This window comes from Vipera ursinii (assembly GCF_947247035.1).
Source record: "Vipera ursinii genome assembly, chromosome: 5".
Lineage (NCBI taxonomy): Eukaryota > Metazoa > Chordata > Lepidosauria > Squamata > Viperidae > Vipera > Vipera ursinii.
In genome coordinates this window covers 44,496,556-44,512,710 of record NC_139518.1, presented here as the reverse complement: position 1 = coordinate 44,512,710, position 16,155 = coordinate 44,496,556, and the positions used below count along the sequence as shown (strand labels likewise).

Genomic DNA, 16,155 nt, shown 5'->3' with positions numbered 1-16,155 from the left:
GTAATGTAAGGCAAATGAGCGATAGCCACAGCATAGCCATAAAGTCTGTGGTACCCCTGTGTGTGTCAATCCTGGACAAATGGCTGGGTGGGGGAGAAGAGGGTCTTGAAAGAATCTGTCTGCAGAGTCTAGTTCTTGTGCTAGCCAGCATCTGCTTGGATTCTACCATAGCCCATGTTGAGTTGCTTTGAGCTGTGAGCTGGATCTGGGTTCTCTGGGGATTCCAGCTGTGTCTGGAATATTTGCCTTAGACAAAGTTGCTGCTCAATCTCCGTTGTGCTTCCTCATCCCACTCTATCATGGCACCATACTCGTCACCTACAAACAAGACAGAAGAAGAAAGGAGAGGTGGCAATGCCAAAGGGCAGGATATATCGCCAGGCTGTGGTACACATTTTATTTTCCAACTGGGTTAAGACTTTCTGTTGTGTTTATACCTGTATGGCACCCATGCAACCAAATACGATGTCCCTCATACTGGCACTGACAGCGAAGGGCATTGTTGGAAAAGTCAGACTCTGCTACCTCCTGGGTAGGGTTCACTACAACCTGACAAAAAAAAGAAAAGGTGTGTGTGTGTTGGTGGGGAAGGATGGCTTGTAGTTCAGGTTGCTTGCTCTCTTCTCATCATCTTCTTTGTGCCCCTTCCCAGTTTTAGTAAGAAAAAAAAATCCATGACAAAGCAACTGATAACAGGGGCCAAATTTATGCCTAGGAAGTTGCTTAGGAATAATAGACCAAGCCAGATTCCTTCCCAGACTTACCTGGAATATGTAACTCCCAGGAGGCACATCAGTGATATCTATCCACTGGCAGTCAATATCATGTCTGTATGTGTCCCAGCAGCCTACACTGACACCCTGCTCTCCAAAATTAGCACAGCCAAAACGCCGCTGCATTCCTGTATGGAAAAGAATAGGATAAGTAGGAGAGAGTAGGCCTTGTCTCGCTCACAATATACTTCTGATGTATGTACTGCATGTAGTATTTGGTTCTAAGTTTGTTACTGTTCCCTTTGAGTTTCATGAATTTTTACCCTTACCTTCTGGGCAGTTGGTGTCCTCCAGACAGAAACTGGCCTTGTGTCCCTCAGCCACCTTGGAGCCATTGAGTGTTAGTAAGTCGTAATGTGTGAAAACCTCAATGCTGTGGAAATGTCTGTGGGATGATGAAACCGAGGAATTAGAAGGCTACTATAGGTCAGGATAAAACTACTGCTTGGAAGAAGTGGGCTTGTCTAGGCAATGGCCAAACGGTCCTTCCTGCTTCTTGTGGCAGCGAAAAGCAAAGATCTGCTGAGCCATGAAACAAAGCAATGTAGAAGAATTAAGTGGGGCTTTTGGCTCAGTTGCTATTATAGCTCTTCATCCATGCTCAACCATAATGACAGCTTTAGCATAAACATTGCTATTTTCCCAGATGCAACAAACTGAGCTCCCACCATAAAAGAGTTGGCCAGGGTGGATATCTTTCAGTGGGACACGTGAGCTTTAACTTTCAGAGAGATGAAAAGGCTAGGTTTAGAAAAGGAAAAGTCTGGACGTGTTTTTTTTAAATGAACAAACACAATTACCAACAGGAATTAACAACAGCTTTTAGCTTCAAATTGTACGTGTGCATCGGATAGCAATAGCATTTTCATATGACAAAGAAGCACATATTACTGGCCATGTTGTGTCAAGAACTGCCCACTACCTGTGGCATTCATGCCATATCCATGCATGACGGCCAATTTTGGGAAGGAAGTCAGCCCGGCCCAGGTTGTGAATCTGAGAGGAGAAGCGCAGCAGGCGTCGATACCCTTCTGGCCAGTTCATACGGTCAGCAGAGGCAGAAAGGCAGCCTTCCTCATGGGCACAATATAGCATGTTCAACGGGCGGTCCTCAAGATAAGCTGTCTCCTGTATCAGGTGGGCATTCATTACTAGATCTGGGGCATCTAAAAAGACAAGTGGAGCATGAAGTCTTAAATCTGTACAGTGCGAATTCTAGGCCCATAATGTTAGGCAGTTGACACCCCGCTCCAACTACATCACATTCTCCAGATTTGTCCATCATACTATATATTTTGCACTCTCTCGACATTCCTTTCTTCAGTGCTTTTTTTGTAAAAGAAAAAGGTGCCGGAACTCACACACGTCATACAACCCACCTTGCCTACCCTACAAGGTTCTATCCAAAAAAGGTGCCGGAACTCCGTTCTGAGCGTTCTATGAGGAAAAAAAAGCCCTGCCTTTCTTCAACCTCAATATAACAAAAAAAAAAAGAAAAGAAATATCTGTCTTTGTCCAAAGCAAAAAGGTGGCTCTCATGACTCCTGTGATGCCTACGGTAGCTACTCTACTGTAGATGATCCCACTCTCTTAGCTTTAAACACCCGCAGGCCAGACCATTCCTATTTCCACTTACTCTGCGTGCAGGTGACTCCTGCAACAAAACGGCCACCCCCATTAGGGCAATGCACAGGTCCGTGGTGCTGGCATTGTAGGATAGACAGTTCTGTGCCTTTACAGCGCACACCGCTCAGCACCACCTCAGAAGCATCTGCATTGCCTTGCCAGTACCATGTTTCCTGGAATAGAAACAAAGGGGTAGAAACCAAGTAAGTACAGACTCTGAATTTGAAATCCTTGTCTTGGGTGACATAAGCAACCAGGCTTCCTTTAAGCCCTTGCCTAATCATGACTAACCTGAAAGCTTGGAACAAAAAGCCTCAAGTACCATCTTTGCAACTGAGTAAGCAAGTTTTTGTATTTATTGCCCTGTACACCGCCCTGAGTCCTTCGGGAGAAGGGCGGTATAAAAATATAATAAATAAATAAAGTCAGCATTCTGCTGGTGCATTCAGTACTGATCATTATCAGAAAACAGTGCAGGCACTCGCTTACCTGGAGAGCATGGCTTGCAAAGCCCAGCCCCATCTGTCGACAAGCAACCATGGCCTCCATGAGTCCCCAGTGTTCCCCACACACAGCACCCCAGCGGGAGGCACTTCCTCTGGGCACCAGGACTTCCACAACACCTTCCTCTGAAGTGCGCCCACCAGCCAGACGAATCTGCATGGGTGAAAACTGGCTTAACAGAACAGAAGAATTATGATGTAATTCTGGTTTTGATTTTTAGTCAAAGAACTGGATCTTACTTGACGTTGGGCATCTGTTTGGGGCACATTGCAGCGGACAGCAACATCATTGTCATGCCGGCATCTTGTCTGAGCTGCTCTTTGGGACCTGCAGTCCATCAGTGATGGTTCATGTCCCTTGCACCGCACTCTTGTTAAATGGATAGGACCCAGGCCTGTAACATGAATTATTCTTAATAGGGATGGAGTTCCACCACATTGTGTGTCACCCACACTATACCCCAAATTCTTTCCCACATGCACAGTTATCAGTCTGATTCTCTCGCTTCCATTCTTTTACTTTGGTCCCACAATTTAGTCTCCCCCAAATTAATCCTCTTCTTCCTATTCCTGATATTACAGAACTTTGTCACCCTTTCTGGGTTTTGCTTGTTTCAGAGAAACTCCATGAAACATTTCCTAGGAATAACTTATCCAGAATCTTCCTTCTCCTTCCATATTTGTCAAGGATGCAAGTTTCCTGCTTTGAGCCTTACGCCACCCACTTTATGATTTGCCTCATCCCTTCCACTCACCTTGGCCCAACTGTGCTCCTGAAAGAGCTTCTCGTGCAGTGCCATAACCTAACTGCCGACACACCACACTGGCAGCAGGTAGATTCCAGCCTTCATCACACACAGTGCCCCACTGGTTACCTATTAGCACTTCCACACGCCCTTCACCTATGTGTGCACCTGCACGGAGACGCACCTTGGGTTCTTGCTGGAATGGAAATAGAGATTAGGGACTAACAAATGGAATGGAGATAGATTAGAGACAAAGGGTGGGTTAGTGATATTTATGAAAGACAGATTTTTGTTCTCTTCCAACAGCCAACAGTGAAACTGGTAGGCTTCCACCTAAGGTTTTTAACTTGTAGTTCTCCTGTTTCATTCTTAATATATTATGAAAGTTTTAAGGCCACGCAGATGTCTTCTGTAACTCTTTGGTTTTTCCACTGCTATTCTAGGATGGAACAACTATATAGGATCTATTCAGTGAACCCTTTGTGTGATATCATCCTGACAGAGAATTAGACTGATCCTTGCCCTAGTAGATCCTATGGTTTCACTGTGGTCACTGCTCTTCACCATGAGTCTACCTGTCAAGATATATAAGCCTCTTTTTATTCTTTGGAAAATGGTCTTCCTTTTACCTGTTTAGGCTTGCTATGGCTGGATAGCTTGGCTTTCTTGGGCTGGAATTCAGGACCTGCTATACAGCTGACCAAGGCATGCATACCATGTGGGCAGGCACTTTGATTCTGAGCTTTTGGAAGCATATGTAGTTTGCATTCACCCAAGTGAACCTCAGTGCCCAGGCACTTAATCTGATGGATCCAGAAGGTATTCTTCTTGCTCAGACTTTTTAGGCTGCAAAACAAGGGAAAAAATTATTGCCTTTTGTCAGATAATAATCCTTCTGGCCATCCTCTAGAAGGCTTTTTCCATGGCTGACGTGCTATCCACCATCCTTGAGTTAGCAGAAAACTGTAGTAGCGTGAAATTTGCTGTCCTCACTTGCTATCCTGTTTCTATTGCCTTTGTTTCAAGTCACTGGAATCACCTGAGTTTGCTCCAAGGTGACAACGCCTAGCAGAATTTATACATCTAGAGTCTGTCCTTCAATGGTATCAGTATAAGAACGAAAACGAAAACGGTGCTTTAACACTGACACATGACTTTAACCTGTCTCATTCATGGTTGGTAACGAAAAGATGGCAACATTATTGGAACACATCAGAAAAGGGGCAGTTAAATGTCACCATTAGACACAAATGGGGAAAGGCTTTGAAATTGGGTGAATTAACTGCTTAAAGGCACAGGAAGCAATCATGCAAATAAACTCTAGAGGCCCCAGAATCTCCTTTTCCCATATACTGAGTGCTGCAATGAGCCAACTCCTTACCTGGACCGTGGATCCTTTATTTTCTGATTCCAGAGTTTCCTGAAAGGTTAGATTTTCAAATATAAATGCACTTGGATAGCAGCATTAAAAATGCCTTGCAAAAACAGTAGATATATAACTCAGATACTTCACAGAAGGTTCTTTTTGTTGACAATGTTTAGGGTTTGGGTTTTTTTTAAAAAAAATCTCATTTCATTGAATTACCAAGTACATTGGAGCTATGGTCCTTCGTATTCTCATTTGTTCTTTTAGGAAAGGTGACAGCACTATCCACTGGTTTGTGGCATTATTTAAAGCCCCTGCCACTCCTGAACCAGTATCTGCACAGATGTTCCCATAAATAAACTGTACAGCTATGGCTATCATCATAGAAAAAAAAAGAGATACTTAAAGATGATGGAGACCAAAGCTTTTAACATCTTTACCCATGTGGTAAAAAAACCAATGTGTCCACAGATCATATTGGCATTCAGAGAATGTGTTCATCTTCCTCAACCTGGGCACATCAAACATGGCTATGTTTGTGATCTAACACTTCGGGAGGACACCACACCAAGTTAGCATGGTCTAGACATTGACCCCGGAGTGCTAGTCCATAGAATTGATGCATAAGCTAGAGCCAAAAAGTGCAGGTTCTGCTCAGTCCGTGAAAAGCTGTCTTCACTATAATTACCCCACTGCGGTTTGGCTGAACCCCATGGTAAAATGGCCCTGGCATCCATAACTGCTCATTGCAGGACTGTATTTAGCAAGAGAATAGTGGGTGGAGTGTGGAAGATGGACAGAAGGAAACAAGCACATGGAACTACCAGTGTGTGGGGAGAAAAAGAACCCACAAAATCACAGGAATTGAACAGGCCTCTCATGAGAAACAAAAGGAAATTCTAGACAAGACAAACAGAAACACCACTGTTTCCTTTACAAAAGAATCACCTGATGCTTATGCTGCGCCTTATGTTAACATTAAAAGGTGGATGCTCCAGATTATGTTTACTTCTTTCTTCATCATAAATATAACATTGCACACATAGCCCTTAGTACTTCTCACTCTTACCTGTAGAATCCCTTGGCTACCTGTCCTTCATAGGGGAATCCTAGCATCCCACACAGCACACGAGTATTGTTCCGAGTCCAGCCAGCATCACACACCTGACGCCAACGTCCCTGGATCTTTGCTTCTACTGCACCTTCTGTGACAGGGGAGCTTAATTTGGCTCGGGCCAGTATCGGCTTGATCCGTACCTCCTCTACCTTTGTGCCCTGCCCAAGAGAAAGAATGGATATTCACCTCAATTTTTGCGGTTAATGAAAAGTGAAATTATCGAATGCATATGCTCAGCAATGGTGCAGGGATAATCCACGGATCATTACATTTCTATGGGCATTGATCTCAGCAGGACTCCCAAATGTGAACACATAGTATTTGCTCGAAATTGTCATTATAGAAAGGAACCAACTCCAGTCTCTAATCAGGTCCTCACCTGCAGTTGAATATGTGAAGCAGAATTGAGTCGGCGGGGCCCTGTGCACACCACGCCACTATCTTCATTGTGGTTGCAATCAGTCACCCCCCAACCATTGGAGGCACATTCAGCCAGGGAGCTTTCGGTACCTGAGCAGCGCATATTGTCCAGCCAGATGGGACCTGTAGATACATAAGATCACTAGTAGAAGCCCTGGTTGCTCTTTGCTGTGTTTAGTTTTCCCCAGCCTGATCTCACTGCCTTTCCTAGGAAAAGCCACAGTACTTCCTGTTTACATTTGTCGGTTTTGTCAGTCTTTCAAATCAAACATTAGTTATAATATATATGGATCATTCTGAGAAATCAAGCAAAGATTGTTACAACTAATTTTATTTTTATGTCACCAAAAAGAACCTCTTGTTAAGTATATATTTGATGAGGCATAGGAGAGGTATAGGAAAATGGGAAACATCTGGATAGCTATCAGACTAGAGTAGCCTTCCCAAACTAAGTACCCTCCAGCTGGTATACAATTCCCATCATTCCTCATCAGAACAACTAATAATGCTTGCATTCCAGTATATCTGAAGAGCATAACACGAAGAAGGCTGGATTAGTGGACAAAAAAGCACAGAGAATGTGGGAAATCTGGTTTCATGAATTCTTGTCCCAAATACAAATGCATTGTATTGTATTGTATTTACATTTAATTTAAGATGAGCACACTATGGCCAATGTGCAAGTTTGTCCCTACTTTCTTTTGGCAATGTTTAGCACTTACAGACTTTCACCTGAAGTTGAAGTGAGCATAGCCCAAAGTACCTACAGCATCGTAAGAGCCCACTTGCTATACAGTACTGTTTTGCTATCTCTTTTTGAAAGAGAAAAATGTGAGATGTGTGGGATGCAATCTCCCCCATCTTCCAATTAAGGGTGGTTGTGAGCCAATGAAAAGTAAAATCTTGCTGGTTCACATGATCCCTAAGACCAGGAAGTTACATAGCTACTTGAAAGTTACATGGTTACCTGAAAGCTACTGTAGAGCTTAAATAATTTGAGTACTTTGATACGTAATACCACCTTTATTAGTGAGTTTCCAGCTCTTGGCACTGAAAATGGGTATCACAACTCAGGTCTAGAAGCACTAAAAAGTACTTGAGACCAACAACATTCTCCATTCCTGCCCATCCCGTTCTTACCATCTCCTGAGCCGTATTTGGCGCTGTGAGCCCAGTTTATGGCCTCATCATAGCCCAGCTCTCTGCAGGCCACATTTGCCACATGGATGTTGAAGTCATCATCACACACTGTGCCCCACTGTCCTTTGTACAGCACCTCCAGCCGCCCTTCACCTGCTTGGCTCCTGGGTCCCACCAAGCGCAGCTTAATTTTGGGATGTTTTGCCCAGCTAGGAACTTGAAGATATAGGAGGAGGAGGAGGAGGAAGGTAAGAGGATACACTTGCAGAGAGTGCATTTCTGGTCCAGTGCTGGTGGAGACCCCTGGGAGGCAAGGAAATTTGATAAAGGAACGTGGGAAAGGAAAGGGTCAGTGGCACTTCTTACCAGAGAATCCCTCTTTTTCTTAATAGACAAGATAATTTATAGCAACAGTATAAAAATAACCAGGAGGAAATTTTTTCAAAAATAAAAATAAAAACCAGGAGTAGCAAATAATAATGCATTGTAAATTATTCATAGGCACTTAGCAATGCGGACGCATCTTAAGAAGTCCCGGATTCTTCCCCCCTTCTTCCCCGGAAGGAGAATGACAAAGGGGGAAGCAGGCACAGACATACCTGCCAAGGGCATAGCACACACCCCACCCACCCACAAGAGCAGGATGCCACCACCTCCAAAATCCTGCCACATCAGTAGAATGAAATGATTGGTTGCTATAGCCTGCTATATTTGTGACCAGGGTTTTCAGAGACAGCAGAGGATGTCCCATTTCTATCTGAGCACTTGATGCCTTTCCATGCAAAGCATAGCTTACGGAGAGGGGACAGCCATGCAGACACAAGTCCATCCCCCTCTCCCCGTGCCCACTGATCTCAATCTAACATACTTCACTGAGGGGTCTGATTTATTCATTCCATGCTGCTCCGGGACTGTGCTAAAGGACAAATTGGGCTCCTTCCCCTATGTTCAGTTCCAGAGGAGCTCCGGGGCACTTAACCAGGGCAAGTCAGAAGTATTGGGTATTTTATCAGTACTTAGCATTTAGTAGCCTTTTTTTACTGTTTTTTCCGTGGAGGGGGGTGGGGGGTATGGCTTAGTCTGTTTTATGATTCTACTTCTATGATTCTACTAAATCTTCAATTTATGGTTCAGTGCTTCCAAGTTAAAGGAGTTATGTGAAAGCAGACCCCCCCCCCACACACACAACTCCTCCTCCCGCGCACCCACAGGCAGCCGCATCCAGAGTCTGTCTTGTAGGCTCGTCAGCCAGTTACTCACGTGCAGCCGCGGAACAAGGGGAAGAGGTGCTCTCCCGGGTCCGACAAACCTGTTGTCGGCAGCTGGCTCTAAGGGGGAGGGGGGGAGGCTGGTCGCCCGCTGCAAAACCTCTGGCTGACAAGGTCCCGTAGAGACCCCGGCGAAGAAAGCGGCCAGCGCGAGTTTTGCCAGCAGCCCGTCCCGTCCCACCCTTTTTATCCGCGGCATCCGCCCTTCGGCTCTGGCTCCTGCACGAATCTGGGCAGGGCGGGCGAGCGCCTCACAGTACCCGAGAGGGCGCCTCCCCCAGAGGGTTGAAAAAGGTGCCCCCCGGCTCCTCTGCTTTGGGGTATCCCCGGGCTGGGTTCTTCCCCCTCCCCGCCCAACGCCCCAAAGGAACCGCAGAACCTCAACGATAAAGCAATCCTATATCTCCTTATCGGGGGAGGGGGGGGTTCAGGGGTGGGGTTCACCTGTTGGGTTTCTGCAGTACTTGAAAAACGTTAGCAGCAGGAAGGGCAAAGAGGCATTTTGCAAAAGGAAAGGGTAGGAGCAACGTTGGGTGGGAGGGACGGTTCACATTTCAGGGATGGAAGATTTGGACGATCCAGGTTCCCCGGTGGGTGGCCGGGATCTCATGGAGTAATCAAGCCATCAGAAGTACAAAATGGATTGCGAAAGGCTCTTGCGAGGTTAGAGGATGAAGGCGAGATGGCCTTCAGAGTCGTAGCATAGACGTAGCTATCAGATGTGAGCTGCTGAAATCTAGATAACCACCAGAGGACGGGAAACGCTACCGTAGTGATTTCTGTACCTTTTTGCTGCCACCTAATGGTCATTTGGATCCTTACATCTCTGATTTGTTGGAGCCGGTGAAGTGCTTCTTTGTAGATCTAGAATGCACCCAAAGACTGTCCAGTGCTTTGCATTATGGTCTGAACTCCAGATCTCCAACTGCAACCCAATAACAGAGGATGAAATTTGTTTTCAAAAACATGTGGAGTGTCGTGTTCCTCTATAATCTTATCTATGGCTACAGTCCTCCATTTGTAGTAGTTACCTATGGTTGTCCATTCCCACTATCACCACCACCATCTGCTTTTCTGGTGACTTACAATGTAATGCAAATTTAGCCTGTGTGTTATATTATTGCTCACTGGATTAATTTAGTGCCACCGAATTTATGTAAACACAGCTATACTTATTTTCACTTAAGAAAGAGTCCTTCAGTCACTGGTCACAGATTTTTCTTTTCAAATTATATCTTCTCTCACAACTAGTACACAATAGATATATCTGAAATAAGTGTGAACTATTATGGATTTGTTTTTGTTTTCTCATGAATATCAAATGTGCCCACTCTATAGCATAGCAATGATAGTTGTACTTCTGGGGAAATTGGAGATTGGTCACTAGACAGCTAAGAGCCACTAAATAAGGGATCCGAAAACACCACTATTCTTTTTAGTTCTTTATGCTGTTGTATGAACAACTCATCTTCAACAACAATGAAAATTAATCGCAATCTGCACCACAATCAATCTTGAAAAGAATTATTATTCCGCTGAAAGGAGTGGCTATCATTTGAACCATGGTTTGCACTTCTCAATCCATGGCATCTTGTCTGTATTTGTTCTGGATGGAGCTTTTTTTTCTTTTTAAATGCACTGAGAAAAACTTGAAGAAAGGAAAATATAGACAGCTCTGTCATCTCTAATCCAATCAGAGCCTGTTTTGCTTTAAATAGAACCTGTTTAGAATAAGAAGAGGCCATCATGCTATCCTTCAGATATTTTAGCCTCCCTGTTCATTCAGCCTTATCCAGAAAGGCCAGTTCAAGGAATTACATGAGTTATACTCCAAAACATCTGTAGACTACCAGATTGCCTACCATTCCTTTACTGCATGTACTGCTGATACTATCATTTCCAATGGTACCAACAGGAAACAGCTCTGAAATAGCTGTCCAAGCAAAACAAGCAACCCAGCAATTTTTGGCAGACTTACTGAGATAAAGTCATCAGCAACCATCGGAATATTTTGGTTGTGTTTGGGTTAGTATCATGGGCAATAATTGGATATTTCCATGATGTTACTGAGATGTCACAAATGAATCCTAGCGTTAAGCAGAGCTTTTAAATGTCTTGCTAACATAAACTAATTTGCCTACGAGGACTGGAATTCTCCTTAATTGGTGTTTTAAAAAATGTCTATCCCACCCACAGCAAATATGCCTCTGGAAAATATGGTTAATTTCCCCTAATCTTCAGTTTCTAGGGGATAGTAGCATTATTGGGTGCAACAAATATTTTTAACCTACTAAGAATATGTGTGGTTCAGTGGCAAAATGTAAACTTTGGATGCAGAATATTCCAGGTTCGGCTGCTGTAATTTTTTGTAGGCATATTCAAGACTCTTCTCAGATTGTCAGAGAGCTACTCTCAGTTAATGCTAACTGTGGGTAAATGTGTCTTGTAAACATGAATACACTTAAATTCTTTTTGCACTGAGGGATTATCTAGTTATCCTGCCCTAAATGAAGCCCTAAATTTCAGGTCTGACATTTTGCTTTAATGGCATCGCTGCCTACTCTCTTAAGGTTGTTCTCTTTTTAGGATCAGGCAGATGATCAGGCTGTACCCACTACGTAGCTCTCAACCTGCTAGATGAGTCAGTCTTGCTTCGCATTCCTTGCCCTTGATTTCGTCCCACAGCTCCCTGTAATCCAGTTCCACCTTTGCTATGATTTGTTGGACTGCTGACTCCTCCAAGTAGCAACACAGTCACAGCACCTCCTGGACACCTGCTACTGGCTCACATTCTGTGGTCTCATCCTGGCAGTAGCTGCTCCCTCCCCTTTGCCCAGTGGAGCAACGAGCAGTAAACAGGAAGCTTGTTGCCTTGGCTGTCGCCCGCATCCCAGGCAAAAATGTGCTAGTGGCAACTGCCTGTTTGCTTATAAATTAAAGAGTAGGTTGCTGACATGAAGAGCCGGACAGAGGTGTGTGTGGGGGGGAGAGCCTCAAAATAGCCCTGAGCTCATCATTCTGGCAAGTCCTTCTCTCTCTCTTTTCAGGGAAAGACCCATCTGGGTTGAACCAGGCTATTTTTTACCAGTCCCAAACTGTGCTCTCCAGCTTGATTTCCCATAAATGGAGTTAGCCCCACCCATCTGCAGGGCCCAGCTGAGAAAAGATGCCTCACACAGGATGAACCCAGGGAACTTCTTGACTACTTTCCTGGTGAAGCCTCGGGGGCTTCTCGTGTCAAGCTAGAGACTGGCCACACAGAGCTCTCTCTGCTTCTCCCTCCAGCACATGCCCTATGAATAAATGATGTCAGGGGACTTAGCAATTGCCAAAGTACCAGACTGTGTTGCTATGACCGAGAGCAGGCAAATTATGAACGATGGGGCAGACTGAATCAGGGGAAGAGCTGTTGCCTTCCCAAGAACACTGGAAGGGCAACTTGTTTTCAGGCCACAGTGTCAACTCTGGAGAGATTTGCCAGGGCAAACCAGTGCATGGAGATTTGTAAATATTATGGTTCCCTGTCCTGATCGACCTGAGCCAGCATATTTCTTATAATCAGAGGCCCAACCTCTAGGTGTGATTTGAAGCATGGAAAAAATAAAGTACATGAATCAAGTTCAAAATGACACTTTAATGTACTGTAACTGCTTTCACTTCATCTCTTATTTATCCAAATAAAATTTGTTTAACACAACCTTATCCAAATTGGCATCTTTCAAATGGGACTGCAGTCCCCAGAATTCCTGGGCTGAGTTAGCATGATTAAGTTAGTAACTTATATTTAAATTGGGGGGGGGGAATCGAGGAATGCAAACAGGATCTATTTCTTTGCAAGTTAAGGAATTCCAAACTCAGTTCTCTCTCTGTCCCTAATATAACCTTTGAAAATTCTGAGACAAGTTAGACTAAATGCAACTAATTGGTCCAACATTACTTTGAGAGCTTTAATACTAATTTGAGATTTGATCCATAGTCTTTCAAGTCTTGGCCATATTTCTCCTGATCTTATGTCCAAAAAGTTTGACTTTTTGAATAAACTAGGAGAATAATATAAATAAAGGAAGATGTTTATTTAGGAATATAAAGACATCTAAAATTATAAACACTAATTCTATGCTCAAGTAAACTAATTTCAAAGATAGAAAAAATACCAAATAAGATTGACATTCAAGAAGATAGAAGTTATGAACATGTTTGTATAACATTTTTTTCTCCTCTTAGAATGAGAGGAATTTTGTCCACTGCTGAGTTAAATTGCTTTCCATCCATCCTTGAATCTCTACCATAAATCCAGCATAAAATTATACCCCATTGCTGATCTCCATCTTGCCTCTAGTGTGTCTATGTCAAATAATGTTGTCCTAATTATGTACTGTATATGTAGTGCAGGCTAGGCAAAAGTGATGGCTGGGCTTTGCTGTCCTCCGTTTTAATATGTTATCACACAGGGAAAATCATCTGCCAATCAGGGCACTGCAGCAGAAATTGACTGGGTCCAGCACCAGGATTTTGCCAGGATCTCCAGACGGCATCATCTGTTGCTCCCTCCTAAGCTCCGTTCTGTCATAATAAAATTGAAAAAAAACCCCAAAACTATCACAGATGGAGTTTTTGGCAGAGGTTTAAGGGAAAATTACATTTATTTGAAATTTATTTCTCCCTTCTCTCCTTTTTTACATAGTAACCATACCTTTGTATTCTGGAAGTGAATGCAGAAGGGGGAAAGAGAGAGGGCATTATTTCACTCTTCCTGTTTCAGCCTGTTATACTATTTCATGTTATACTATTTGGGCAGCAGCAACATATCAAGTAAGCTTCATGTTTTGTGTCCAGAGAGCAATTGGCAGAAGTATCCAGATCATGAACCAGCAGAAAAGGGAAACACCTGCATCAGTCTGGATAATAAGCTCTTTCTAATCAATTATTCTACTATTCACCTTACTTTGCTTCCATGTCATAACTGGAGAATTGTAATAGAAAGAACACACCTTAAGGATGCTGCTGGACAGTATTAGAACCAAGGGGAAAACACTACTTTAGCACTAGTACAGTATAGTTAAGACTGTCTTAAGCCAGCCTCGCTGATGGACTGGGGAACAAGATGAAGGCAACATGATGGGGATGAGTAAGAATGACTGTTATCAAGGAATGACTATCAAGTACAAGTAGAGGAAGAATTTCTAAGTTCAGATGTATTCACTGAACCTAAAAGAAAGTCGTTTTCTGAAAAAGTGGAAGGTTTCCCCACCCCCCTTGGAGATCCATACATATCTTGCAGCACCTTGTTCTTCAACTAAACATATTTGAGGGGGAGGGAAGCAATTAAGAATAAGAATTATGGTGCAGCAGCAGGAAACTGGGGAGGGGGGTGAGGTTAATCTTTTTTCCCCACATTGATGCCTTATTCCAATTTCCTCCCTTCCTCCTGCTATTTATTTGGGAGAACATCAATCGTAGTGATACTTTCACCAAGCTCTACTTTTCTCCCTTCTTAGAGCCAAGAGCCCAGGGATAAGGCCTGGATGAAGGTTGTGGAAAGAGACTGGGCATTCATCTGTAGCCTCTCAGATCAGGGAAAGAGATTGGGGGTTCGGATATCAATTTACTCACAACGTGACTTGTTTGGACTTGCTGTTAAGAGCTGGTATCAACAGCTTGCACATTTTAGCTGCGCTCTAAAACAATATTGCTTATGACTCAAATGGTCGCCAAGAGCAGACCTACACCAAGTATCATGAAGGAACAAGGGGGCTTTCAAGTGTATGGCTCAGATCGGAAACTTGGTTTCAATATCAGAATTGAATCCCCCATCTTCCCCAAATAAGGTAACATTCTGCTTTCTCTCAGGCGTCCTAGTTGAGAATATGGGGGAGCCACTTACAAGCTCATTGTGCCACACATTGCTATGCCCAAGCATTCCCTAGGAGTTATGTTGAGACCCTTCCCCTTTCTGCTTTCGAGCAAGGTCTTCAGATCTTCCATAATCAAGACCCTCCTTTTCAACAGCTTCCCTTCCCTCCCAGATACTCTCTGAACAATGATTTTAACTCTTTTCCTTCGTTTTACTTTTTATTGTTAAAGTACCCTAAGGATAGAACGGCAAGGCATTAATCACATAAATAAATAATCAATCCCTATCAACCTTCTCTCTCATTTCTTAGAAATAGTGATCTAGCACTAGCATTAACAGGTAGAAAACAAGGGCCAAATGTCTCTAACATGGCCAAGAGGAATGGCAAAGCATTACAAAGAAAAGTAAATCTTGCTTCCTCCCCACGCCCCAAAACAAGCCAGGTTTGCGACTTTGATCCCGTTCATAAAGAGCAGACATGCCTGCACCAATGCACATGCAAAGGAAATATCTTGGGGGTCTAAGTAACCTATGGAGTTCTGTCACCCCCACTGACTTAGTCCACTTAATTTTTCAGGCAGGGTATAAACGAGCCTCTTTCCTCCCCGTCTCTCTTCGCCAAATGTTCTGCAGAAGGACGACCTGACTGGGCACACTGGTCACCCCACCGATCGCCAGGATTGATTTGGCTGCGCTCCCCAGTTAGAACCTCCAAACAAGCTCAGAGGCTTGCACGGAAGATCTACTGGGAGGATCAAGAGATCCTCCTGCTTAATGAGATTTGCCGTCTGTCTTTCACTGGCTCAATTTTGCCGTGCATGGCGAGATCTCTCAGGCTTTGAAGGAGGAAAACGACTGCTCCGGGACGGTCCTCCGATCGGAAACGTCGAGCCCGAGATTAAAGCTGGATTTGTCCTTCCAGGAAGGCGGGGAGCCGCTGACAAGGGCGAAGTTGCTCTTGCTTTCCTCCGGCACCGATTTCTGGCCTCTCTCCGTCCTTCTGCTCGATCCCCGACAGCCCCGCGGCCTCTTCTGCCCCGCGGCGGCCTGCGGGGGCGGGAGGCCGCCCCTTAACGCGATCGCCTGGACCCAGGGCCATTCGCCCGGCCGACGTGGCAATGCGGGGAGGAACAGGCCCTCCTCCGCCTTCCGAGCGCCAAGCCCGGGGCGAGCACGTGTCAGGCCCTCGGCTCGGGATGCATCCTGTGGTTTAGCCAGGGGAGCAGTTCAGGCGGCGCTAAAAACAGCTCAGGCGGGAGCTATTCTCAGCCCGTCAATATTTATATAGCTGTCTCAGGTGCAGCCCCTCGCTCCAGGGAAGCTTTTATTTCGGGGCTGGTGG

The 16,155-nt window shown here is 44.5% G+C and overlaps 1 protein-coding gene across 1 annotated transcript; it reads right to left on the bottom strand.

Annotated features, from left to right (window-relative positions):
* Positions 1-247: 247 nt before the first annotated feature.
* Positions 248-8,040, bottom strand: LOXL4 (lysyl oxidase like 4; the record flags this gene model as incomplete). Its single annotated transcript, XM_083363376.1, has 14 exons — positions 7,692-8,040; positions 6,511-6,674; positions 6,084-6,289; positions 5,030-5,068; positions 4,278-4,494; positions 3,658-3,844; positions 3,143-3,297; positions 2,889-3,056; positions 2,410-2,572; positions 1,696-1,939; positions 1,043-1,158; positions 765-901; positions 438-549; positions 248-318 (listed from the first exon to the last, which is right to left on the bottom strand). Exons 1-14 carry the CDS (start codon positions 7,966-7,968, stop codon positions 248-250), a joined length of 2,256 nt encoding a protein of 751 aa, XP_083219502.1. The 5' UTR covers positions 7,969-8,040.
* Between the last annotated feature and the right edge of the window lie 8,115 nt (positions 8,041-16,155).